Below are 23,808 nucleotides of genomic sequence, written 5' to 3' on the forward strand. Positions count from 1 at the left end.
TGTCACGTCTGGGTCACAGCGGCAAGTTCAAACTCCATTCGAACAGACGTTAACGTTGCAGGACTGCAAAGTGCGCTGCCGCGCCAGGCCGCACCGTGTCATGATCAAGCGCAGGGTGCGAACATATCACGCTGACAGCGAGTGTCACGCCTACTCGGCCAGAACAACAACCGTCGCTCACTAGCCACGCCCTGCTGAATGAATCGGGCTAGAGCAACCAAAGCTGAAATATACTAGATCAGATGTCCGATTGCCGGGAAATAAAATGTATCTCTTGCCGCATGTTTGCAGAAGGCCTTAAGAAGAGTCTTCGGGCTGTCATTTCACTTCCTCTTCATATCTTCAATCGCTCTAACGTTTGGGATAGATTCGATGTCTACTATCATTTACAATGGTCAAAAATAACAATCTTCAAAGTATGCAGTAGAGGTCATGCAGTTCTGGGAAATCGATGGGTTTCGCAAAACCTCGTATCCGATGGTATTCAATTCCGCCACTCGACTACACTCTCGATATCCTGCTATCTATGTCTACAGATGCTTAATCAGGAATTCGACGCTCGCCTTGAACACACCCTCCTTTCCGGCCTTGATCTTCGGATTGCTCTGCATCACAAACACGTGTCAGTCATCGCTTATCTAGTACGTGGCTGCAATGTCGTACCAAGTCGCCGCGGACGGAGAACCCGTGGACACAGCCCTCCCAGTACGTCCTCTGGTATCCGGGGGCGAACCCTCCACCGCCCAAGATCTCGTCAGCTTTGGCTTGAGCCTCCTGAGGGAACATCTGGTCGATCTCGCAGGTGTTGATCAGCAGTGGCGCCTTCGATGCGGCCTTGTATTTCTGGACTCGGCGCAAAAGACAATCAACATACACTCGTGTTTCAGCCGCTCAGGGAAACATTCACCTCAAGGTCTTCCGGAACCTGCAGGAGACTCGGGTGCGAGACGACCACTACAGAGACCTTGTTCTCGAACGCGATGTCGAAGGCCGGGCGCGCACCATAGCAGAAGCCAAGAACACCAATCTTCTCAACACCACTCGCCTTCAGGGCGGGGAGAACCTTGTCGAGTACGGGATGGACAGTGTCCATTCCGTGCCTGCCGAGCCACGCCATAAAGTCCCACTTTGACCCAGCATCGAGAGCGTCTACCGGCGCAGGGTCGCCGTTGAGGATATCCGGGATCACGACCTTAAACCCGTTGCGAGCGTAATCGTCTGCAAGGAGCTGGGAGAGCATGCAAGTCTCAGTGACCTTTCAGAGTTTATGTCCGTAATACTGACCTGATGGTTGGGAAGGTGGATACCAAAGATGTCCATCAGGTAAAGAAGGACTTTGTTTGAGGGATAATCGGCGGTGGGCGTAGCAACATAGCACTCTACGCCCCCAATCTGCTCGAACTTGCCTATAGATAGAGTGTTTGTCTGCATGAGTAAGTCTGATATATGTTGTTCACACCTTCGGGGGTGCCCTCATGGCGTACGCCTGTGCATCCAGAGGGTGAGCATTCGTAACACACCGAAAGTAGCATGATGACTAGGGTGAAGACTCGCCGGAAACACAGTGCTCGCAGAGACTCATGGTAGGCAGGCTGTGAGTAGAAGAATGTAGATATGCAGACGAGAAAGTCTGCTGTATGTGTGAGCAGCTTGGTCTTTTATATCAAGTGCTATATATACTGTGAGAACTGTCATCTGCCGCCGAATCCCCTTCCTGTGAGATAAATCTGTAGAGGCTGACAGAGTCTCCTGGGTCTTTCCACTTATCGGGAAGGGATATCAGTTGTAGCGCCATCAGCTAGCGGAGAGCGTACTGTCATGCATCACGCAAATGCTATGGTTTCTCAGTGGATGCCCCCATAGATGGCCAGGTATGTGATGGCGCAACAACCGGGCACTCCGCTGCTCTCGGGATTATATAAAGACCTACGTTTTCGTATGCCTACTCTCACTTCCAACTTGAACGAGAGCGAACGGATGAATCGTTGAGGAGTCCCTTCTTTCGATAGATTGAACGGCGATGTCACGCCCGAGAACGCGATGGCTACGACGGACTCGAGCGGAGTAGAAAAAAATTGGACTCGCCGTGTGAGCTACGCACCACTGAGCAAGAGTGTCCCCGGCCCTGCGAGCCGAGCGGACCTCTAAATCGGCACAATTACATTGATGTGACGAAGTGTTACCTGTCCATCTATAGAGGGGCAATCCAATAAACCATAGTAAAGGTAGATCGAAGCGCGTCGTTCGCGATCGCTGGAGTAGATCCTCGAATTAGAATCACGATTTGATACATATGCACATACCCACAACCCCAGATCGAGTCGAGATGCAATGTTTATACATCAGACGAGGCCAACTTCACCGAAATGACTCGAAGTGCTTGCATCATCTGCAAAAGTGATGGACTCCAGAGTGGCTAGCAGTCCGGGCATCGGCTTCACAAAGGGATTTACCACAAGCCACATGACATTTCAGGCCTACAATAAGACATAAAAAGGCATTCTGATCTGTCTACTTGCAGCCCTCCTCAAACATGTGTTCGTAGCCGGGTGCGAAATTTCCACCGCTAAGGATCTCGGCTGTCAGCGCAATTGATCAAGGGGGGCGTCTTCGACTCCTTGAAGCATGTCTGCTCATAACAAGGGAGAGAATGGTTGAATCAGTGAGTATGTGGGTAATTCCAAATGCCATCGGCCTCGAGGTGGGCAAGAGTTCGCCAGAGAGACGGGCGGAGACAATACAGACCGATGTCACCCCAATGAAGGCAAGGTCTGTCGTAGGGCGCGCCACGAAGCAGTATTTCGTTGCAGCGAATGTCCATATGCCGTTTCGTGAGAGGATTGATGGCCTTCTCGAAAACAGGTTTCACCGTCTCCTAGCCATGCTTCGTCAGCCAGGTGCGGGAATCAGTATTTCCACTGGCAAGCGAGGTGCCGGGGGGGGAGGGGGGGGGAGGCACAAGATCCCCGTTGAGGATGTCAGGGAGGAAAACCGTGACCCAGAAGCCGTTGCAAGCGTGATCGTCCGCCAGAAGCTGATACAATCGAGGTCAGGATCATTCTAGAGATCATAGCTACGACTCGAGCGTAGATCACCTAGTAGTCTACGTAAGTTGAATAAAGCACGACTTTGACCTTGGCATACTCCACGGTGGGAGTCGCGACATATAACTCAACATCGCCGATGTCATCGTATTTTCCTATCAAGTCAGCATGACTCGTACTCTCCGCACGCTTGGGCTGCGGCGGGTTGGCCTCCTAGCGGGCGCCCATTCATAAACGGAAAACAAATATTGTAAGATAGTAAACACATCGGTGCATCTGCATTACGTACCTTAGATGCAGTGTTTACAAAGATTGTTGTCAGTAATCACGCCACTCAATTGATTGAGTAAATTTTGTTCTTAATCGGGTCCTCTGTCTTGTATCCCTGCAAAGCATGGCGATTCATCAATGAGAATCTCGATCGGACTCGTTTCTTACATATACCGACATCAATATGAGGCGCTGCCGGATCACAGGGCGTAGGGCTGCTCAGTTATTGTCGCCCGCTCGTTCGTTCACAGACCTCCCACCTGTTTTAGTAGGTAGTTCCAACCCCACGGTGGCTGAGGGTTCGGTTGGGGTTGGAACTACCTACCAGAGAAGGTGAGAGCTCCGTGAACGAGCGAGCGAGCGACAATAATTGAGCAGCCCTGATTCTTGCTGGTCATTTCGCTGGTCAGATCATTCGATGCAATCACAGGCACTGATGCCTCGTGGAGTGACGGCCAGTCTCGTTTCGTCTTGTAACGACGAGCTCAGACTGACCAGAAAGACTTGAGAGGCCCTCACGAGCTCTCACAACACCCTGCGCAATTGTGTGTGGCTTCTTGTCGCAGAGTGCTGCTAGTTGCCGATGCATGCTCTGAAGCTCGACATTAACATTTGCGAATTCAAATTCAAGGACCAAAAACACTCATCGTCGGCCGCCCATATTGTGACGATTATTGTCTGTCTAAGTGATCTCAACTCCGCTATGAGCGTTGGCAACAAAGCACGCCCGGAGCATCAAGGCAGCATTCGCGCAAGCGACATGCAAAGGCAGCGGCACAGTTGTGCCAGTTGTGCAATACGTCTTAGTAAGACTCTTCCTATCAGAGCCAAAATCTAGAAGCAGTATGGAGTATGAGGCGTTATCGTGAGTATGGCCAGGATTATCAGGTAAGCCTGCGTTTGAGGGTCATGGCACTGGACATTAAGTCGAATGAAGCTCGTGTGTCAAATGCATCTGACTCACAAGAGGACACTCGCGCTTATCGCATGCCTTCATCTGCCAGTTTTACATCACAATTGTGTAGCTCAGAGTAGTATTTGTCTTTCAACACGCTCGTATGCAATACATAATGAAGCAGAAAGTGGTCATGAGTATCTCGCACAGCTGTGATTGGGCTGTGACACTAAGTTTGCAATCTCGATCTGGCACGTTGCACTCGCGTGGCGTTCGATCAACCTTAGTGCGCCGGAGTGTACTCCGCTCTTGAGCCGGATATCTATTGGGTTGTTTAAGCATGGATCAGGTGGGTATATCTGAACATCCTCTAGCAGACTTGGCTCAAAGCTTGCCAAGGAATCTTTCAGAAAACTCTTACAAACTCCCAAAGCTTATGCGTCTACGACACCGGCCTCCCGCGGATCCCTACTTGCAGTAGCGACGTCTAAGACTAAGCGGCGAGTACATGTGCCTCATTCATAATGTTTGGTACCAGAGCTCTTACCTTAGGAAGACCGTTGATGCGTCAAAACCTGCTTTCAAACCGCGTACAGTCAAGAAGAAAGCTGAGGGAACAGAGGCATATCGGGATCGTGCCTCCGAACGACGCCTCGGCCTCGACAGCGACTACGCACAAGTACGTATCTCACATGTTGTTGTCACATTTGATCTTAAAAGGACGCACAGGTTGAAGCGCTTGCGGACGACTTCGAGCGCAAGAATGCGGACAATGCTGACCGCAAAGCGGTATGTGCGTCACCTTCAAGACTGTATGCCCCCTGACCACAGCACAACAGGTGGAAGAACAACGGCGTTACCTAGGCGGGGACAGCGAGCACACAGTGCTCGTCAAGGGTCTGGACTACGCGCTCCTGGAGCAGGCTCGCTCGCGTGTGGCTGCGTCCACCGCCGCCGAGGACGATGCTACGCTCGAGCAGGCCTTCCTTGAGACTTCGTCTAGCGTCCCCAAGAAACGCACGCGTGAGGAGATCGTGCAGGAGCTTAAGGCCAAGCGGGCCAAGAACGAGGGCAGCGCAGAGCCTGCACCACAACTGCCGGGCGCGGACGTGCCACTCGAGGAGGCTAAGAAGGCGGGAAAGTTTCGGCCGATTGGGTTCAAGCCCGTTGGCGCGGGCGCGGGCGAGAAGGCGAGGAAGAAGAAGGCAAAGAAGGCGGGGGGCAAGGAGGGAGAGGACACACAGAAGAAGACAGTTAAGAGGGAGGCCGCTATAGCAGAGGCGAAGGCCGATGAGGAGCTTCCTATACCTGAGTCATCTCCAGCAGAAGCGGGTTTGTCGCAGCCCGTGGCCGCTCCGCCTCGTCCGCTGCTTCCAGATCCAGAGCCGATCGACGACGATGTCGATATCTTCGCCGACGCGGGCGAGTACACCGGCATTGACCTGGGCGACGATGACGACGAGAGCGATGGGGAAATCAAAAAACGGCCACACGACGAAGACACAGACCAATTGCGGGACGAAGATGCAGAGCAGTCGCCACCAACCGGGCAGTGGTTCGCCACGGATGACGGCGACCGCGCAGCGCGCGCCAGCTCCTCAAAGTCCGAGGCACCGCCCGAGCCAGCATACGCGAAGGCTAGCCCCCCACACAGTTTCGGGCCTCCACCAGAAGCACTAGAGGACGGCGAAGAAGAGGAAGACGAGCGTCCGATGCGCCTGCAGCCACTCGCATCGTCTGCGCTGCCGTCAATCCGGGACCTTCTCGAGATGGACTCTGCCGCGGGTAAGAAAGACAAGTGGCGCGCGAAGAAAGAAAAGAAGAAAGAGAAGGCACCAAGCGGAGAGGGTAAAGTGGACAAGGACAAGATTGACCGGGACTACAAACGGTGCGCTATAAATTGTGTCGATCTACACAATTTATGCTAAATGTCTTTTTCTTTGTGACAGTCTGAAAGCATATACGGACAAGAAGGCCGCTGCTGGTGGAGGCGCGGCGAAAACGTAGCATGTCCATCACATTTTTCACATTCTCAGACGTCGGATCATGGGTAGTGCTTGATTCCCTATGTGCGTTGTTCTTAATCCTAATCTTAGACTGCTCACACACTCCTTCCGAGTCGTGGTACATGGGAAAGAATAACATTATATGTGGACTGTGTACATTATGATCGAGAGACTATCGTACAGTAAGTGGATCGTATACCCTACTCGTCATCCATTGCAGAGGCATTGATATCTAGTCGATGCAATTGATAATCCTGTATACAGTAGTGAAGTTGTATCCTATGCGAGAAAACCCTTTCACACAAGTAACGAAAGGTGCGAATCATAGCGTATTCGCGGTTGCTATTGCCGGAGCAGTGGGCTCAGTATGCAACGTACGCTACACAGAGAAGGGGCATGCCAATGAAGAGCCCTGCCCAGAAGACCATGTTTCCAAGTAACTTATTACGCTTGATGGCAGGGATGCGCCCGATGACGATCATCGGTATTTGGCTTAGCTACAGGCAACACATCAGAAAAGGTACAAATGGATTGAGTATTGGCGGTACTCACTTGGAGAACAAAGAGGTACATCCTATCAAGAGGTCAGATGCGTGGAAACTAGATGAAACACGCTACATACCGGATCTTCTTCGTGACGATTGTCATTACAAGCTCGTGCGCTGCGGCGCTCAGCAAAAACGTGAATATCATCGCGCCATTGCGTGACAGTGCAAAGTTGCTCATCGAGCCCGCGTAGACGTGTCGCAATAGGAAGGTGTGCACTGGTCGATTCCACTTGCGCGAGAACTCGTCCCATGACGTCGAATTCCACTGTACAGGAAGATGTCACTCAGAGAAAGTGGATAAGACTTGAGCTATATAGCCTACCCAGTCATCGTAGAAACGGCGGTCAGCGAAGCTGAGTGTCACGTCAATCTTCCGATCCTCGCTTACTGATAGCCAATGAACACTCACAATGATAGCTCAGCGAAGCCGTTGCATATACACTCTGATGATGATGTCAGATTTGGAAGAAAGACGGCAGAGGATTGACGAACCAAATATCAGGTAGAACAGGAGGAGAAATGCTACCATGAAAGGAAGGGAGAGATCGAGCAGGGATCGCCATATTCTTTGCTCCGGCGTAGGTGTAAGAGGGATGATAAAGCTCTCCGTCACAGTGTAGAGTAGTGCGAACGTGCCAAACGTCGCAACCGTCTTCTCGAATACGTACAATGGTCGGATCCTGCAAGAAAGTTCAAACATCAGCCGACCGTGACATCTTCGCGTGCCTATGCATGTACCTGTCCGTCCGCGGATACTCTAGCTCGTACACGAGCGTCGGAATCGCCATGTATACCGCAAAGTTACGCAGTGATATGTTTTCCGGCCAACGTACGCGATCCGGGCCCGAACTCGACAGTTCGACCTCCAGCTCGGCATGCTCTTGCGCGAGCTGGGCGATCTTCGGATCAGGATGATGCGTCAGGATTTGAGTGGGTGTGCGCGGCAACGGCGACGGACCCGAGGGCGACGGGTCTGGCGGGATCAGGCGTGTGCCGGTCGTGTTCACCTGTGTCGGGCGCTCGGGAGGGAACTCAGAGGATGGTGCCGGACTGGGAAGTGCCGCGTCGTCGACGATGTCTGTGTTGCCGGCAACTTGCAAGCGATGGCGGAGTGCAGATCCAACATTCACGTCGACATACGATGTAGTCGATCCCTCGGGCGCCATGGGCGTGCCATTCACGATATCGTTTACTTGTGTTCTGCGCTCGTGCTCCTGAGTGCGCGCCTTATTTTCCTGCGCCGCGGCGAGAGCAGCCTCCCACCCACCTTCATCCTTCACTGCTTTCTCCAGCTGCTTATACGACGTCTTCGCCTGCTCGTTCACCCAGTGCAGCTGGCCGTTTGTCGTCACATACGAATGCATTTTCATGACCATCACCAAGGAATGTAGCGTCAAGAAGCCGGACTGTACCCACGGCCAATGGCGGTTGAACGTCCACTCGATTGCGATGAAGAGCACAGACGTCTGCCAGAGGTGCTGTAAGATGACGCCGGTCCAGTAGTACCGGATCCAGCCATTGCGGATCGCCTTGACGAACGGAACGCAGATCCCGGTGCTGAGTACGAGCACGGCGTCGGACAGTGCGAGGGTGACAGGATGTCGCGAAAACATGGAGAAGAACGCGCCTTCGAGAGGATAGCCATGCTCTTCGATGCTGCGAATATACGTGCGGACAGTCAACAAGAACATGGCGAACCAGAAGAGCATAAAGAAGCCCTGCGAGCGGTTAACTACCGGAAAGTATAGATTCTCTGGTACTCACTCTGAACTCATTGCTGCCCGACCTCTCATTGCTGATGTCAAAGTGCGACTTGCGCGGGGAGAAGGTGACCATAGTGCGCAGCTTGTTGGAAGTCGACGAGCGGTACGGTCTGGAGAGATGGATGGTGCCCTCTGTAGTCTTGAAGTCCATGCTTTCGTTGCGGGAAAGCGCAGGCGTGCCGTGTACACTCTCACCCGGCACAGCGCCCCGCTTCTCGTTTAGAGGAGTGCTGAGTGGAGCGTGGTCAGACTGTGTCCGAGGGCGTCAGAGCAAACTTACTCTTGCTGCGACGAAGCCATGGTGTCAGAGCCAAGTCGGGGGACTGATGTTGGTGCAATACGAGGGTGTACACTCCCCAGCCTGCGGAGGAGATTTATGACGAGCCGCCGCCGCCAGCTGGGGAGCACTGGCCCAACGCGCCAAGGTCACGTGGGCGTACTTACACGGCCGCGGAACCGAGAGCGTAAACACGCTCTGCTAACACGGCCGACATTCATCTCGCTCCTTCCACTCAGTTCGCTGACCTGACGTGTCTATCGGCTCAGACACCTCCTTTTGAGACCCCTACAGCCGGGTATAACTTTCTACGACAATGTTGGGTACAGCCATGCTCGTGGTAGCGACCGTCACCATCCTACACGGTGAGCTCACACGGCCCGATGGTCTGTTATTTGCTAAGCTTCACTGACGCGCACCTTCAGCTGCCTTTTCCACTTACGAACGTTAGTCTGGACCAGTCTGCCCCTTTGTAATGTCATGCCGATCACATGTGTGGTCAGACTTATCATATCGCAAGGCGTTGGGCAAGCCAGAGGGATCTCTGCCCCAAGATGTACGTCCAGTATCTTGACCATTGTGCTGAGCTATGCGGAACCGTTAAAATTTGCACAGATCGTGATTGAGGCTTTCATTTCCCTTTTTCTTGCCATCGTGGGTGCTGCAATCCGTACGCCAGAGCTGAGGGAAGTCACATGGCGCAGCGAGATGAAACATCGGTGAGTAACCTTCCTACAGCCTTCATTAACGAACTGTTATTGACTTCTGGGTCAGGGCATCTGAAGAGCAGAATCCGCGCATGTCCTTCGCAACTTTCGTGCAACGTGCTGGAATCCTGAGTTCTAGTGCCTCATGACTGAGTATCCATGGCTAAGTTATTGACCGAATCCGTCTTGCTTTTGATGCAATCGAGGCATGTCCCCTAGGACAATGTAACATTCCATACCGGAACTCATAGGATGTGCGTTCACAACGTCCTCACCGGCTATACATCGGTATGTTCCATGAGTGTTATCCGGTCATACTGTGGAGTTTCCCAAACCAACTATAAGAACGCGGGAGAGGCGCGCATGCCGTCACTGGTCTGCGTAAGATTCAGCGATTTCTACTATGAACAACAAACAAGAGAACAATCTATAAGCTGTCGCCCGTGTTCGTTCAGCTCAGCGTAACAACTACACGAATAATTAACAATTGGCATACAATTTCATGCACATTATTCTGCCGTTGCATTCTCTACCACGAAAGAAGAATACGGGCTTTTAGGTTGGGGCATGCCGCAGCCAATGTCAGTTCTGGGGACTGTGACGCGGATGTTACTACGAACGGCATTTCCACCACTCCTATTGTGGCGAAGACCGACAGCGACGCGGACACATCTATCACAGTTCGTCTCATCTCATTCATCAGCACGGATTCTCGAATGTCACATTTCGTACTAGGTGAGTAAGCGACCCACCTAAGACGCCCAACAGTCGACGCACGAGAGTGTTGCTGAGTATTCTGTCAGGTACTCGAGATCATGGATTGGGAAGCACGTACAACGAACAACCCCATTTATGCGATATTCGTTGGCAACCAGACTGAACCAACGGCCGAGAATGATTTACTGAGCGTGCAGACGCAGGATTCGCACTTCGCGCTGTATCCCGATGCCGCGGGTTGACGGATTGACGTATATCGCTCTTCTAGAGCGGCCGCTTTGTCAGGACCATATCGTCTAGAACGATATACTCTCAAGAAGAGGGTGCACGGCCAATAATTCCGACGCCTTGCGCGCTACATGATTTATAAAAGCCACACGAGTGGAATCTTCATCATTACCACATCATGGAGGACATTGTCTCACCCGCTGCGCCAAACACCCCATACTTCACCCCGCTTCAGGTCCCGCCTGCGGGGACTGCAGTCGACGCGCAGCCCGAAGGGAAGCCGATCCCAAAGCTCTTCCAGCCCATCAAGATCCGCGGTGTGCAGTTTCAAAATCGCATAATGGTAGGCTTACCACTAGTCCCTTCAGTTGAACAGACTTCTTGACAACATTTGAAACAGCTCTCGCCACTGGGACAATCGTCCTCTCATAATGGCCAGCTCACGCCGTGGCACAGTGCACACTGTACGTCCCATACTTCCATTATGCATCAATGGTACTGACGGCGAGCGATACAGTGGGCGGAATCCTCACGTATGGCCCTGCTCTTACGTTCATCGAAGCAACAGCCGTGCTCCCCGAAGGCCGCACCTCGCCGCAGGACAACGGGCTCTGGGACGACGCGCAGATTGAGCCGCTGCGCAAGCTCGCCGAGTTCGCGCACGCCCAGAACCAGAAGCTCGGCATCCAGCTCGGGCATGCTGGGCGCAAGGCATCGACCGTCGCGAAGTGGCTGCATCCTGAGGCGGGCGCGAGCATAGCGGTCGGCGGTTGGCCGGACGACGTCGTGTCCGCGTCCGCGGTGCCCTTCAGTGACAGCCTGGACTATCCGAGGCCAAAGGCACTTGACGAGGCAGGTATCAGGCGCATCGTGCAAGGCTTCGTGGACGCAGCCGCGCGTGCAGTCAAGGCAGGTGTGGACGTGGTTGACGTTCACGGTGCCCACGGATATCTGCTGCACAACTTCATGAGCCCTGTCTCGAACAAGCGCACCGACAAGTACGGCGGGAGCTTCGAGAACCGCATCCACCTCACGCTGGAGGTCGTGGACGCCGTGCGCGCGGTCATACCCACGGACATGCCGCTAATGTTCCGGTGAGCGGAAGCAGGTCAGATTGAGGAATGTGCATCAAACTGACCGTGGATCAGCGTATCTGCCACAGACTGGCTGGAGGAATTCGACGAACCGTCGTGGCAGCTGGAGGATACCGTGAATCTGGCTGAGATTCTCGCCGATCACGGTGTGGACCTTATCGATGTCTCTTCTGGGGGAACAGATCGCAGACAGAAGATCAAGTTCATCGCGCCGGCGTATCAGGCGCACTTTGCGGAGGCTGTCAAGAAGCGTGTCGGCGACAGGATGCTCGTCGCAGGCGTCGGGGGTATCAAGGATGGACACATCGCGCAGCACGTTCTGCAGGAGCAGGGCGTCGACATGGTGCTAGTCGGCAGACAGTTCTTGAAGGACCACCAGAGTGTCTGGACCTTTGCCCAGCAGTTGGGGGTGGAGATACATCTGCCTAACCAAGTTGACTGGGTATTCAAGGGACGTGGCAGTGCCAGGCGCAAGTGATATTACTAGTAGCTTGGCCTGTTGCGTGAACCCATCTCCTGCGATGTCTGCTTCGTAGTCAGCGCAATGGTCAATAAATTGGAGTTATTCTGGGAAGGGAATGTAATCTTCCGTATGCCTCATTACTTGAGGCTACAACCCGTGATACTTCAAGCTTCACGTGTCGATGCCGTCCTACATGTTTATGTCGCGCGTCCGCTATGATGCGGCTTTCCTCTCATGACGTCGCCCAGACCAGCCTGGCCATCGACAACACAGTCCTCGCCGACATTGTTCAGCTCATTGGGTGCTCGTGTGTACGCCCAAGTTCATTGCCCGCTCAACAGCCGTGCGCCGCCGCCTTGCGCAGAACGGCGAGGATACCGAGCGCGACGACAGCTACGAAACCGAGCGAAACGAACGACCCTTCCGCGACGCACAAGACGTGCACTGGCGTTCACACCATCGAGTCCCACAAGTGGGCCGCATACGTCCTTTTCCTGGCTGTCTCCACTGCTGATTCTAACGATAAAGCGGATCATGTAGATGCCTATGTGCTTGGTTGTGCACTTGCAGTGGGTCCGGCGCGGCCAGAAAGCTCCGGAGAGTTTTATACACGCGCAAAGCCTTCCCGGATATTCGTGGAATTTCGCTAGCATAGGCTCGTGCCATATGTGTCAAATGCAAACCCCCAGACATGCAGGAGGGGGGCAGGGGGGGCTCTGCTGCGGCGATGCCTAATGGCGCGTTACGCTCGAGCTCCCTCGCTGCACTAAGCAACCCGACAGCGACAGGTTTACCAAGCCCGGTGCAGGCCTCCGGTGCATGCGTGAGGAAAGTGCAAGCCCTACCGGTTTCGTAGCAAATCACAGCGAGAAATGTCGCATGCTTGTCCGCCATCGACGTTTCAACGCTCACGGACGATGACATCTTCGTAAGGTCTTCACTCACATCACAAGTTGTATTCAGCCATCGGCAAAGGATGTGGGTTGCAAACCAAAGGTCATTTGTGATAGCTTTATTTCCTTCGGACGGTGAAGCTTGAACATATGGGCTGCTCGCATTAAAGAAGTTTCGTTTTATTTTTGATGAATGTGAATTTATCAGCGAATAGTTTTGCGAATGAGGAAGTGGCACGGGTGCAAATACTTGATCGTTACGCAACGACGTATTGTTAGAAGGCCGGCCTAAGGTAGCATACGCTTTAAGTCAAACAAGAAGCCTGGGTAGAATATCCAGGGCAGCTGCAACTACAAATGCAGACCAAGAAATTTCAGGGGGTACGTTCACAAGCAGTACAAGGACCAACAACTCCAGGATGCTGATCCGAGTCTGGCCCTCTTGCACGTGGCAAACTTCCAAAAAGAAACTGATGGAGCACTCACAAGCGCTTGGTAAACAAGGGGAACCAATGAGGGCGATGCTTCCGTCGGCAGATCCTGACCCTCGCAGCAACCACCCCGCCCTATAAGACTTCGAACTCAGCATGTTGTTCTGGCTGTCCGTCTTCGCTCTGTCGGCATTACTGGTAATGTGTGCGTACCCGCCACCTCCTTGCTCGTCGTGGTCCAAAGTAAGCTGACATCTGCGCAGTGACATTTCGGTACCGTACCAACCTCATCCCCTACGTCCCCGAGCCGGTCAAGTCTCTCTTTCCAAGACTCGGCCACTACGCTCCTTTGTCCACCTTTGCTGACCAAGCCAATGCGGGTCTGACGTCGTCGTCGTTCGACATTGAGGCGAACATCAGGGACGGGGACTCTAGGGCTGGGCTGGATGAACGTGGTACGCAGGAGGTGCTGGACATCATGCGTCGTGAACGGGTCAAGTGAGTACAACTGTGTGTGTTGCACATGTGCCGAATGTCTAAATGGCTCTCGATCTGTCTGTAGCTTCGACCAGGCCAGGTTGATTCGCCAGAATCAGATCCTGGCAGCCAACGGCATCGACCCCTCTGGTGCGTATCCTTCACAGACGCCCACTCGCTCGACTCACACCCTTTCCGTAGGAATGCCGTTGGATGCGAAGGCTGTGACGAGACTGTGATGCTGATGCCTCCTGTATCTGCTGTGTGTACCATGGTGTTGTTTTGAATGGACCCTCACTCCTTGTCATTTGTCTCTTACCGTGCTTCAAGGTATCGATATCTTATCTAACACCTGTTCTTCTGGGCAACTTGTATAACACCAATGTATTCCTGTCTATTGGCCGGAATCGCTATGCCTGAGGCAAGTTGTGTTTATGAGTTCGCTCGCAAATTGCTGCGTGCTGCGCTCAACCGTTCGGTGTGTCTCGGGAGTTTCGGGAAGTCTGCTATGACATCACGTGTTGACTCCCAGTCGATCGTGTCTCGATCACTTACAGCCTCTTTTTGATTGCTCCCGTCTACAAGTTCATGCTGAGTTCACTCCTTGATTATTGAAGCCATACTTGCTGACTTTTGTAATAGTCTTTTGTCAACGTCAAACAAAAAAGCATGCCTTCAGTAAACCGAGTTCTCTCTATCACGCCTTCCGCGAGGACGAGCGCGAAGCAAGGCACCAAGGCAAGTCTCCAACCGCGTCGATTCGTTGCATAAGTCGCTTCACCTCGGGGGAATACTTTCAAGCACGTACCGGCTGAAGTGCTCGACGAAATTACCGCCGCAATGTTAACAGACAAGGACACATTCTCGTCAATCGCCAGCTTCTCGCTTGCCTCATACCAGTTTCGCCAGATTGCCTTCCGACGCTTCTTCTACAGACTGTATGCGCGCAATAGCGCGCACTTTGAGCGGTGCTGCCAGATACCCGGCATGTTCACATGGGTCCGGTCAGTCCAGTCACAACCCCCATACTTTGCGCGAAAGGTGGCGTTGCTTGACGCATATATGCGCATACACACAGCAATCTAGAATGCTCAACGAAAACCCTGTCGACAAAACCTGACTTGCTAGCAAAATTCGACCGACTACAAGTCGTCGAGATTGACTTCTTTCCTGACGGCCTGGCGACGCAGACTGACCGTACCAAACTGCTCTTCGTGCACCTGCCGGCCACTATCACCGAGCTCAGACTGACCTTCTTGCCTCGCATCGATACACAACTGCTTTCTGTTATCGCCTCTCGTTTCCCTGCTCTTGAAATGCTGGATTTGACCTGTACTGACCGACTGGACGAAGAGTGTTGTTGGCTCTGCTATGAAGAATCCTCGAGTTGCGCTGTGCACTCGCCGGTCCCGGACATCTATCTCACCGTAGAAAACCTCGCGGTAGCCTTCTTGCACGTCTGCCAGTCCGATATATGCTGACGCGTAGTCGGTCCTGGGACGTAGGCAGCTTTCGGCGACGCCCTGAAGCCCCTCAAGAAGCTCGAACATCTCTTTCTCGGCATCTTCCTATCGGACGTGGACGTCCTGCACCAACACTTGGTGCATCGCGGTCTCGAAATGGAGAGCCTTGGGGACGCACTGACGGCGCCATACGGCCCTGACCTCTGCACTTTTTGCAAGACCGGGCACCAAGAGGCAACGAGGAAGAGGGAGCTCGTCGCTAGCGCGTGGATGGCGCGATCCCTGCCTTCGATGAAGACAATCACCTGGAGCTCGTTTTTCGCCAAGTCGGAGCCAGGTGACGATACTCAAGCGCGGATGACGACGGCGTGGGTGCGCAGAGCCAATGGGGCTGTCCAGGTTAGGCGGGCGCCGTGGTGAAGACTCGTACGACCCAGATATTGAATGGTCGGGGAAGATAGTTATTCCATGATGATTTGCTATTGCTTCTCCGTTCTTGTGGGCATGTTTGCTAATGTTTCCGCTGTCAAAGAGTTAAAGATAGTATGGTCGCTCGGCTGCCTGGTAACACGCGCTGATGGAAGTATCATCTCCAGCGGTGGGAGAGATCTCCAGCCAATCCATGCGGTGTGGATTGTCCGAAGTGCGGCGAGCGGGCGTCGGCCTTCTGCTCATTACGACTATGCCGTGGCCGATCGTTCCCACCCCGCCCTACAGACGCCTACATGAGGTTTCAGGACGATCACGATGACCATCACTACACGCACTCACCTGAACAGCGTCCGATCTCGCGATGTTCGTAGGCGAGATTCATGCAGATGACGGAAATGGTAGTACTTTTTCCAGGGAACGGAGGCCAAATATCGGAGATCCCTCGAAGGTGACGGCAAAAGCAGCACATGTATTACTATCTCGCGTGGACCTGATTTTCGTCGACGGAGCCGACAACGCCGCGTGGGCGATGGTGTATTGGGATGAGTACATGCGAGGTGATGATGCAGACCGGCCGGCATTGCTCGATGTCAACGACGCAAAGCTACAGTATATGAATGGTTCAATAAGACACGGATTTCGTGTGAATAATCGAACCATCAGACGCGCAAAATTGAGGCTCGAGAATGCGGGCAAGAAGTAAGTTGTATCCTTGCAGTTCAAAATAGCCTTGGGGTGAAACACGAACACTCGCGGAACAGAGGATGTGGTGTCAGTCGCTTGATACAAGTCCATTGCATTGAGGGCGATACGCAAGTTGAAATGGTCGGGCAATATTAGCGCAATGTTGGATTGTGGACTACAGACGCCGTAGCTACGTTCTGGCCGTTGAGGACGACGGGCGCAGTCGAGCGGGGTGGATGGACAGATTCGTGTCCGCAAGATGAATGGCAACGACGCACTACCAAACGATAGCAATAGTGTATTAAAGATACACAATGAGGAAGGACGCATCCTTTTCCGCAAATGCGCATTGCTTTGAACAGGCGGACATCGCAAGCGTCTTGATCAGGCCCTCCAGTAAATGTGGGTTTCAGTTGTTGAACACCGTATGCGTCATCGACTAGGCTGTATATGTCATGAGTCGCACGCCATTTGAGCATATCTGTTGAAAGGTCAATGGCTCCTGCTGCTAAATTGGTCGCGGCCTGTCTTCAAACCTACAAATTGTCAGGCAAGGGTATGGCAGAAGGATTAATACTGAATACAAACAATGGTACGATTCGATGCGCAAGACATAGAATTATGATGAGGTTGAGACATCTGCCTTGAATTTATACGCATGTCAATTTGACATATCGACAACGACATAGATGCCTCGATGGCTCGACTGAAAATTTGTGTCGGTGATTACACCCTTATCAGAGCCGAACGAGTAGGTTGTGGAGGGCACAGTGAAAGTTTTGGGGCTGTTGAACCTGCTCTAGGTTGCTTTTCTGTTGTATGGATCCCGACGATGCGTATCATAGGGAAACAGTAACACAAAGGAAATTGAGAGAGCCAACCAGTCGTTTAGACAATTCCCGGGAGGACTTAGATTCCTCGCTGTAATTCAACAACGGTAAGTGAGAGGCTTATCGGACACAGAGGCGATATGACCTTTTTGGCTATACCGGAATACAAGGCCTCTGCGTTGAGCTTGGGCCATCACAAAGTTCCCACCCTTTTGTGGCGACAAGGTGCTTTGGCCTTTGAGCACGTGAGGGAGCATGCTCAACCGCCAGGCCAAAGCGGGACTACAACTTGTGGCTGAAAGCGCGTCGCTCACCTCTCTTTCAAACCACCACCATCTCCCCACAACCCCTATAGCGAAAATGAGCAGCTCCGCTACCAAGATGGTCGACCATGCCAAGCTCTCCGACTTCTTCTCCCGCCTTGCCTCTGGTAGCTCTATCGAGTACCACTCCCTTGCGAAGGAGATCGGGGTGGGGTCGAGAAAGATGTCCTCATTCAAGCCCTCGACACCTGTCGCATCGTCCGTGGCGTCGGAACATATCCACCGACGCGTCGCTCCGCCCGCCCGCCCGACGCCCAAGACCGATGCTGCTCGGTGCGATGCAGCGCCGGCCAAAGCCACTCTGACGGACAAACATCAGTTCACATTCAAGCTTATGATTCACAGTCTCTATACCATTTCCGAGTTCGCGATGATGGTCACCGACGTCCTGACGGACTCACAATCACGATTCCAGCCATTGCCACCGTCCATGCGCGAGAGGAAGCCTTCCCTCTCGCCACTCTCACTCGATACCGAGGCTGCGTTGCGTGCATTGAAGAAGCGTCGCGTGGCCGCTGCCCAAAAGCATGACACCGTTGCTACTTTCCTCGAGAGCCCGTCCCCCCAGACCCCGCCGTTGTCACCTACCGACTCTTTGTTCAGCGAAAACTCCTCCATCTGCAGCCCAATGACCCCGCGAAGCAACCGCAACGATATGGCGCTAGTATCCCCCTCCGCGGCCTTTGATGAAGAGGAGGTTCTCGACTACGTGCGCGGGCTGGTCGAAGAGCGACTGACCGCAAGCAAGCACGCTCTCACTGATGAGGCAGAGAAGCAGTCGTCATCGTCACTCGCAACAAGCACGCGAGCGAAAGCTGCTGGCGAAGGCGTACACGGGTTGCCTCCCCCTCTCAGGCCGAGCATGAAGCGTCGCCTATCCTTCGACTGAAACCTGTGGAATAGCTGGTAAGTTTATCATGCCGTATATAACGATACAAGTTCATTGATGTACTGTTCGTATAGACTTTATTACATTCCTTGTATGACCAAGGGCCCGGGCTTGTCTCATATTTCGTTGTCAAATGCTTTGCGCACCTGTTACAGTTCTCTCGTATCTTTGCACTCACGTCAGTTTTCCTCATTTTACTGGCGGACTTCTGTTGTTGTAAATCACCGATTCCGACGATGCGCTTGTACGATACCTCCACGACGATGTACATACCAGTGCTATCCCACGATGTTTTCCTTCTCAATCCGACGTAAACCATGTCCTGTATTCTGTTGTGCGCGTTGGCACAACCAATTTTGCAGGTCCTCCATTGCAGTCTGACGGGCAGGGTCCACGAGGAGCGACAGGGGAGTTGAGGATGAACCTACTCACTTGCCTTCTGTGGCACGATGTCGGACGATGTCGGACGCGCGCCACATCGCGTGTGGCCTTGATCTTCGCCAGCCAATCCCGGACCGCGCTTGCTCTCTCCCGTTGCAAGTCAGCCTCCAAGTCGCGCATGTCTCGCATAGCGAAGGCCACTCTCGTCAGCTCGCTGCTAGCCTCTGCGGTCATCATCTGGGGTGTCCATTTCCTCCAGACATCCGAGCGCGAGGTAATATTATCGACTTGCATCTTCTAGCCCGCGTGCTCACTTTGAGATTCATTTCATCGCTTCAAAGACCATGTACCAGGGTGTTCTGCGCGACGATGAAAGGCGCCGCGAGAAAATGCGTCAGAGAGAGCAAGATCTTCAGGAGTCCGTTCGCAAACGTGAACTATTCGAGCGCGTGCAAACTGTCTCGGGCGCAGCTTCACAAGCATCAGACTCCAGGGAGGGCAGTTGACCAGCAGTGGACTCTTGTCTGCGTGAGACGTCGGTATCCCTCATCTCAAAAACCTGCGTTGCCACAATGCGCCTCATCCGGCTTGCAGCTTCATGAGTGCCATTCAAAGGCATGTAAACCCTACCTTCGCGCCCATTACCTCGCTACTGAACGACTTGCCGGACTACTCTAAACCACATTGCATCCCGACACAGTTGGCCCACCTGCACTGCTGACTAACAGCTGGTGTACAGGCACTTGCAATTAGTGGGGAAATCAAGTGTTGCGGAGATCGGTCAGTCACGTTACAGATGAGGGATACATTTTTCATGTCTGCCAAATGGATGTACAACAAATCAGAAGTGCCCAAAAGTCGGTACTTCCTCAGCCATAGCTCGCAAAGACTCCAAAAGCTCTCTGTCCTCCACAGACATCGCTGCTATCTTTTCGCCGCCAACCTGACCGATGAACGGCAACTCATCCACTTCACAAACTGTCCCCTCTTCAGGAATCGTCCCATTCTCGTAGTATGCACGAATGTGCTTCGCAGTGCAGAGCGATGGTGCGGCCAAGGAGCAATGGCCGTATGAGTTCTGCACCAGCAGCCCAGAACCAGCGTACCGTGCGTGTACCGCGCGCGCATCAGTTAGAGGACACACAGTATCATAGGTTGGGGACACGATCAGCACCGGATTGGCCGTCTTCTCCGCGGCGAGCGGACCCATATACCGCCACTTGGGTCGGATGCGCCATTCGGAACAGCGCAGGTACTCAAAGCCCCAGATAGGCGCGGCAAACTCCGAGGTCTCGCTCAGGTGGGAGAACCATTCGGCGTAGTCTTCATCGGAGTAGGTGATGGGGTCGCCGTCACCGCATGCAATGGCATAGAATGCCTCGGTGTCCATGAGCCAGGGTAGTGACTGTTCACATTTGCACTGCACGCCACCGCCGAGCTTGGGTGCCGCCGCTGCTAGCGCGGTCTGATTATCCTGCTCGACAGCTAGCAGGATGTCAGCCAGGGGTGGATAGTTGATGACAGGACTGTAGGCGGCACGGAATGCAAAGTTGTGGAGTGTCTTCTTCGTGAGTACCAGTGGTCCTCCTGGCGCGAAAGGGATTGCGCGGGGGTCAGCTGTGAGACCGTTGATGATAGCAGTCACCCTGTCCTGAACATCCGCAGGCGACGATTCGTAAAGAGGGCACTGTTCCGGGCCGGCCTCGTAACAAAAGTTGTGGAATGATGCCCAGACTGCGTCCGTGTCTACAAGGTTGGTGTTCCAGAGGGTGGCACGGTAGTTGTATGCGTCATAAACACCGTCGATGATGAGTCGCCCGACCTTGTCAGGGTACATTGCCGCAAAGTACTGCCCGAGTACGGAACCATAGCTCTGCGCATGGTCTTAAGTCAGCGATGACAACTCGCTTTCTTGTAAGATGTACTCACGAAACCCCAATACTTCAGCTTCTCTTCCCCAAGCTTCTCCGTGATCTTGAGCATGTCCGTCGCCACACTGGCGGTGCTCATAAACCGTCCGGCACCCCATTCCTCCACTGTCCCGTTGAGGTCTTCCCTCCCGTTCCCGCCCAGGGCTTTCTCACACATCTGCCCAACCACCCGCTCGCGTGCCCTAGCCATACCGACCGAGCCATCGGTCAGATTCAGCAGCTGGGCCCCTGCCTGGATCCCCCAGATGTCGAGCTGTGACTGTGAGTCGAAGCATTGTGCGGACGGCGTGCTCGCGCCCGTCCCACGCGGATCAAAGCCCAGCACGTCGTAAGAGCCACCAGAAATGCGCGCGATGTCCTTGCCGCGTCGCTTGATCAGGTCGGTGCCAGCGCCGCCTGGACCACCAGGGTTGATCAGAATGGTACCGCGATAATTTTCCTTGTCCGCCGCCGGCAGCAACTGAAGGGCGATAGTGACATTCGGGCCAACACCAGGCGGCGACAGATAGTCCAGGGGCAAGATAATCCGTGCACACTTGTATTCAGAGAAGCAGGGTGTCCAATTGATGTCTTCTGATGGTGTGAGCTGTAGGTAGGCATTCTATCAATGTGGTTCGGTCAAGATCAGTGACATTTGATACGCACGGAGAGCCAATCGAAGTCGGGCTCCGCCCGATGCAACTCTCTCTCGACGGCCGGTCGAGTAGTGCGCTTGTATTGTACACTGTATATGATATACAGCCCAGCAAGTAGATAGGCTAGCATAGAGAATATGGACATGACCCTTGTCTTCCGGCGAGCGGTGGGTGGGACTACCACGGACGGCAAGGTTGCATCTGCCTTCAGGTCGTAGCCCTCCATTTTGCTCGTCGTTTCCGCTGACAGACAACGGGAGGAGGACGTGGGAGACAAGGGAGTGCACCGTGAATCGCAGCGATATGACGAGAGATTATATATGCTGCGTGTACCTGGTGGAACACCGAGTCCTGAGGGACCCCGTGATGGGAAGTTCTAGCTGCCGAGATATAAGCCGGCACGGAAGCGCCGTCTTGAATAAGTATTGCAAAGCCTGGATACGCTCTTGCTGTTGCGTCGGCAGCACTTGGTACACCTCACGCTGGGCAGAGAGGACTAGGACGATGAGTATCATACAACACATTACCGTTACAGTGTAATGTCTGTGTAAACGCCTGGCTTGATGCGTGGTGTCTACATTTCGGTAAGAATGCCATAAATGAACGGCTCTACGATGCCAGAGACAGAGTAGAGTGGAGGGGAACTTGGGGGTTTGTGTCAAGAGTATGAAAAGCGGGAGCCGCCGGCAAAACTCATTCGAATGTGCGAAAGAAGCGCTCAAGATCGACAGTAAACTCGATCAGCCGTATCCCTATGACATCACGAGCGAAAGTCACTGCTGCTAAAACAGGCAGGGCGATAACTATTAAAGGAAATAGATGTGGTGGCTTCAGATGCCCCGGCGCCGCTATTGCAGCCTTTATCAAAGTTACAACGTGCAGGGGACACCACACCAGTGCGCTACAAGCGTCCCATGACCAAATTTCCGAGTGTATGCCGCGGACTATACACGTACGATATTAGGTGTAAAGGGCTTGTCAACTTGAAGAAAAGCACATATTTTCAAACACTAATTTACGGACTTCCGTATTCTGTGGAAGAACGTCTGTCTTCCACATACGAGGGCTGATCGACGCGCAAGACGTAGAATATCCAGCACAGATTTTCAGACCAGTACGCAGACTGCGTGGGTTGTTTGCCCAAGTAATGTTGAAGTCGGGATTTGCGGCCGACAGGCAAACCGCCGCGCTCATTAACCAGTACCCGGTCAGGGACGGATAAGTTTATCAATACTATATTTAAGTAGCGCCTTGTTGACGAAACACCCCGCGCCTTTGCTACGCGGACTCCCTGTTCCTCGGAACGGCTCGTTTGACGGTACCTGCATAGCCCGTTCCAATAAACCATCCACGCATTCGTCTGATGATGAACCTTTGGCGAGACGAATCCGTGAACGGCGTTGAAAGTTTGTAGTACTTCACAGACCCACTTGCAGTCGAGGCTCTTCAGATTCGCCGGCAGGGCTCGGTAACAAGTGATGCCAATTGTGACATTTCTGGAGGTACTTTATCGCAGTTTCTTGGCAGAAAGTCACAAATCGAGGATGGAGCACGCCTGTGACCGGGAATACTGGAACATGGAACGTTCGTCAGTCCCACCAACCCGAACCATCTTGTGAATTCACATCTCAGGGTCATGACAAGAATCTAGTTATGGACAACCGTATGACCATTCCAAGAATGCCCATGCCCAATATATCGCTCACATAAACAACGCTACGAGGTGACTGGCTCGGCACGGCCTGTGAGAGCGATAGGAAAGACTGTATGAGGGGCCGGGAATCATACATGTGAGGACGTGGAGTCGTCTTCCCATACGTACCCATACGTACAATGGAGATGAAACGTGCGCTGGCGTGCGGATCATGAGGCGCTCATAAGGCTAGAGATCAGGATTACACGCGACGGTCAGCTTAATAAACAGAAACTCATTGGACACCAAACGTTCACCAAGGGCGGACCGCTTTGATAGAGTCGCCGCATGGACGAGTGAGTAAAGGCACAGCGCGCTCAGAACGGTAGAGACGAATGTAGGTAGGCGTTTCTGACCGGACTGGCCTCTCGCGCCTCTGCAAAAGGAACATCATCACCATTAGTTCACGAAGCAAGCGCCATCGGTGACGATCTGTCGTGGAAACTTCCGACGACAGCGCTTACTCCGAGGGCGTCAGTCCCGACGCACTTTGCTATCGGTGAAGTTATGAGACACCGATCATTTTCCCTCAGCGGGGGTCCACAAATCTGGCGAGTGTGCGCACCATGCGACCATACCGTGCCGATTTGTCATTTGGACATCGCGTAGTAACGCGTGATATTCGTAAAGCTTGTGCCCAGATTCCAGTGGTCGCCTATACACCATATGGCGGAGTACGTCGCTAGAAAGGCGCAGGAAAGTTCCTCGAGATGAGCGGATGGCCAAGGACAAAC

The 23,808-nt window shown here is 53.3% G+C and overlaps 11 protein-coding genes across 11 annotated transcripts; 8 read left to right on the forward strand and 3 right to left on the reverse strand.

Moving 5' to 3' along the window:
* Positions 1-530: 530 nt before the first annotated feature.
* On the reverse strand, positions 531-1,630 carry POSPLADRAFT_1179742 (hypothetical protein; the record flags this gene model as incomplete). The annotated part of the gene is made up of 6 exons (XM_024488692.1): positions 1,555-1,630; positions 1,460-1,486; positions 1,285-1,406; positions 908-1,228; positions 664-843; positions 531-605 (listed from the first exon to the last, which is right to left on the reverse strand). Exons 1-6 carry the CDS (start codon positions 1,580-1,582, stop codon positions 531-533), a joined length of 753 nt encoding a protein of 250 aa, XP_024340924.1. The 5' UTR covers positions 1,583-1,630.
* Positions 1,631-2,668: 1,038 nt separating this feature from the next.
* On the forward strand, positions 2,669-3,064 carry POSPLADRAFT_1032585 (hypothetical protein; the record flags this gene model as incomplete). Its single annotated transcript, XM_024476871.1, has 1 exon — positions 2,669-3,064. One exon carries the CDS (start codon positions 2,669-2,671, stop codon positions 3,062-3,064), a length of 396 nt encoding a protein of 131 aa, XP_024340925.1.
* Positions 3,065-4,159: 1,095 nt separating this feature from the next.
* POSPLADRAFT_1045251 (hypothetical protein) lies at positions 4,160-6,216 on the forward strand (the record flags this gene model as incomplete). The annotated part of the gene is made up of 5 exons (XM_024478715.1): positions 4,160-4,179; positions 4,762-4,888; positions 4,939-4,998; positions 5,049-6,097; positions 6,159-6,216. 5 exons carry the CDS (start codon positions 4,160-4,162, stop codon positions 6,214-6,216), a joined length of 1,314 nt encoding a protein of 437 aa, XP_024340926.1.
* A 224-nt stretch (positions 6,217-6,440) lies between these two features.
* Positions 6,441-8,876, reverse strand: POSPLADRAFT_1179745 (hypothetical protein). The gene is made up of 10 exons (XM_024488693.1): positions 8,807-8,876; positions 8,528-8,756; positions 7,837-8,481; positions 7,502-7,770; positions 7,256-7,443; positions 7,173-7,206; positions 7,086-7,116; positions 6,838-7,028; positions 6,768-6,789; positions 6,441-6,712 (listed from the first exon to the last, which is right to left on the reverse strand). The coding sequence occupies exons 1-10, from the start codon at positions 8,824-8,826 to the stop codon at positions 6,578-6,580; spliced, it is 1,764 nt and encodes a 587-aa protein (XP_024340927.1). The 5' UTR covers positions 8,827-8,876; the 3' UTR covers positions 6,441-6,577.
* Positions 8,877-9,119: 243 nt separating this feature from the next.
* POSPLADRAFT_1045253 (hypothetical protein) lies at positions 9,120-10,469 on the forward strand (the record flags this gene model as incomplete). The annotated part of the gene is made up of 6 exons (XM_024478716.1): positions 9,120-9,168; positions 9,229-9,249; positions 9,307-9,359; positions 9,419-9,522; positions 10,070-10,190; positions 10,314-10,469. 6 exons carry the CDS (start codon positions 9,120-9,122, stop codon positions 10,467-10,469), a joined length of 504 nt encoding a protein of 167 aa, XP_024340928.1.
* Positions 10,470-10,633: 164 nt separating this feature from the next.
* On the forward strand, positions 10,634-12,027 carry POSPLADRAFT_1138382 (hypothetical protein; the record flags this gene model as incomplete). Its single annotated transcript, XM_024484901.1, has 4 exons — positions 10,634-10,798; positions 10,856-10,919; positions 10,973-11,549; positions 11,604-12,027. The coding sequence occupies 4 exons, from the start codon at positions 10,634-10,636 to the stop codon at positions 12,025-12,027; spliced, it is 1,230 nt and encodes a 409-aa protein (XP_024340929.1).
* Positions 12,028-13,492: 1,465 nt separating this feature from the next.
* On the forward strand, positions 13,493-14,052 carry POSPLADRAFT_1045254 (hypothetical protein; the record flags this gene model as incomplete). Its single annotated transcript, XM_024478717.1, has 4 exons — positions 13,493-13,541; positions 13,600-13,834; positions 13,899-13,963; positions 14,015-14,052. The coding sequence occupies 4 exons, from the start codon at positions 13,493-13,495 to the stop codon at positions 14,050-14,052; spliced, it is 387 nt and encodes a 128-aa protein (XP_024340930.1).
* Positions 14,053-14,653: 601 nt separating this feature from the next.
* POSPLADRAFT_1054751 (hypothetical protein) lies at positions 14,654-15,696 on the forward strand (the record flags this gene model as incomplete). The annotated part of the gene is made up of 3 exons (XM_024480555.1): positions 14,654-14,817; positions 14,892-15,255; positions 15,319-15,696. 3 exons carry the CDS (start codon positions 14,654-14,656, stop codon positions 15,694-15,696), a joined length of 906 nt encoding a protein of 301 aa, XP_024340931.1.
* Positions 15,697-17,582: 1,886 nt separating this feature from the next.
* Positions 17,583-18,434, forward strand: POSPLADRAFT_1045255 (hypothetical protein; the record flags this gene model as incomplete). The annotated part of the gene is made up of 1 exon (XM_024478718.1): positions 17,583-18,434. One exon carries the CDS (start codon positions 17,583-17,585, stop codon positions 18,432-18,434), a length of 852 nt encoding a protein of 283 aa, XP_024340932.1.
* A 559-nt stretch (positions 18,435-18,993) lies between these two features.
* POSPLADRAFT_1054753 (hypothetical protein) lies at positions 18,994-19,321 on the forward strand (the record flags this gene model as incomplete). The annotated part of the gene is made up of 2 exons (XM_024480556.1): positions 18,994-19,089; positions 19,157-19,321. The coding sequence occupies 2 exons, from the start codon at positions 18,994-18,996 to the stop codon at positions 19,319-19,321; spliced, it is 261 nt and encodes an 86-aa protein (XP_024340933.1).
* Positions 19,322-19,605: 284 nt separating this feature from the next.
* On the reverse strand, positions 19,606-21,642 carry POSPLADRAFT_1179753 (hypothetical protein). The gene is made up of 3 exons (XM_024488694.1): positions 21,392-21,642; positions 20,745-21,332; positions 19,606-20,688 (listed from the first exon to the last, which is right to left on the reverse strand). The coding sequence occupies exons 1-3, from the start codon at positions 21,605-21,607 to the stop codon at positions 19,657-19,659; spliced, it is 1,836 nt and encodes a 611-aa protein (XP_024340934.1). The 5' UTR covers positions 21,608-21,642; the 3' UTR covers positions 19,606-19,656.
* Between the last annotated feature and the right edge of the window lie 2,166 nt (positions 21,643-23,808).

Source organism: Postia placenta, assembly GCF_002117355.1.
Source record: "Postia placenta MAD-698-R-SB12 unplaced genomic scaffold POSPLAscaffold_4, whole genome shotgun sequence".
Classification (NCBI taxonomy): Eukaryota; Fungi; Basidiomycota; class Agaricomycetes; order Polyporales; family Adustoporiaceae; genus Rhodonia; species Rhodonia placenta.

What these genes read in the sequence shown, in the direction of transcription:
- POSPLADRAFT_1179753 (XM_024488694.1), bottom strand. Translation starts at nt 21,607, where the DNA reads ATGGAGGGCTACGACCTGAAGGCAGATGCAACCTTGCCGTCCGTGGTA. An exon ending in CCGACTTCGATTGGCTCTCC is followed by an intron (nt 21,333 to 21,391) that starts GTGCGTATCAAA and finishes GCCTACCTACAG; the next exon opens with CTCACACCATCAGAAGACAT. An exon ending in AGCTGAAGTATTGGGGTTTC is followed by an intron (nt 20,689 to 20,744) that starts GTGAGTACATCT and finishes GACCATGCGCAG; the next exon opens with AGCTATGGTTCCGTACTCGG.
- POSPLADRAFT_1179745 (XM_024488693.1), bottom strand. Translation starts at nt 8,826, where the DNA reads ATGGCTTCGTCGCAGCAAGA. An exon ending in ATGGCTTCGTCGCAGCAAGA is followed by an intron (nt 8,757 to 8,806) that starts GTAAGTTTGCTC and finishes CGCTCCACTCAG; the next exon opens with CACTCCTCTAAACGAGAAGC. An exon ending in ATCGTCACGAAGAAGATCCG is followed by an intron (nt 6,790 to 6,837) that starts GTATGTAGCGTG and finishes ACCTCTTGATAG; the next exon opens with GATGTACCTCTTTGTTCTCC.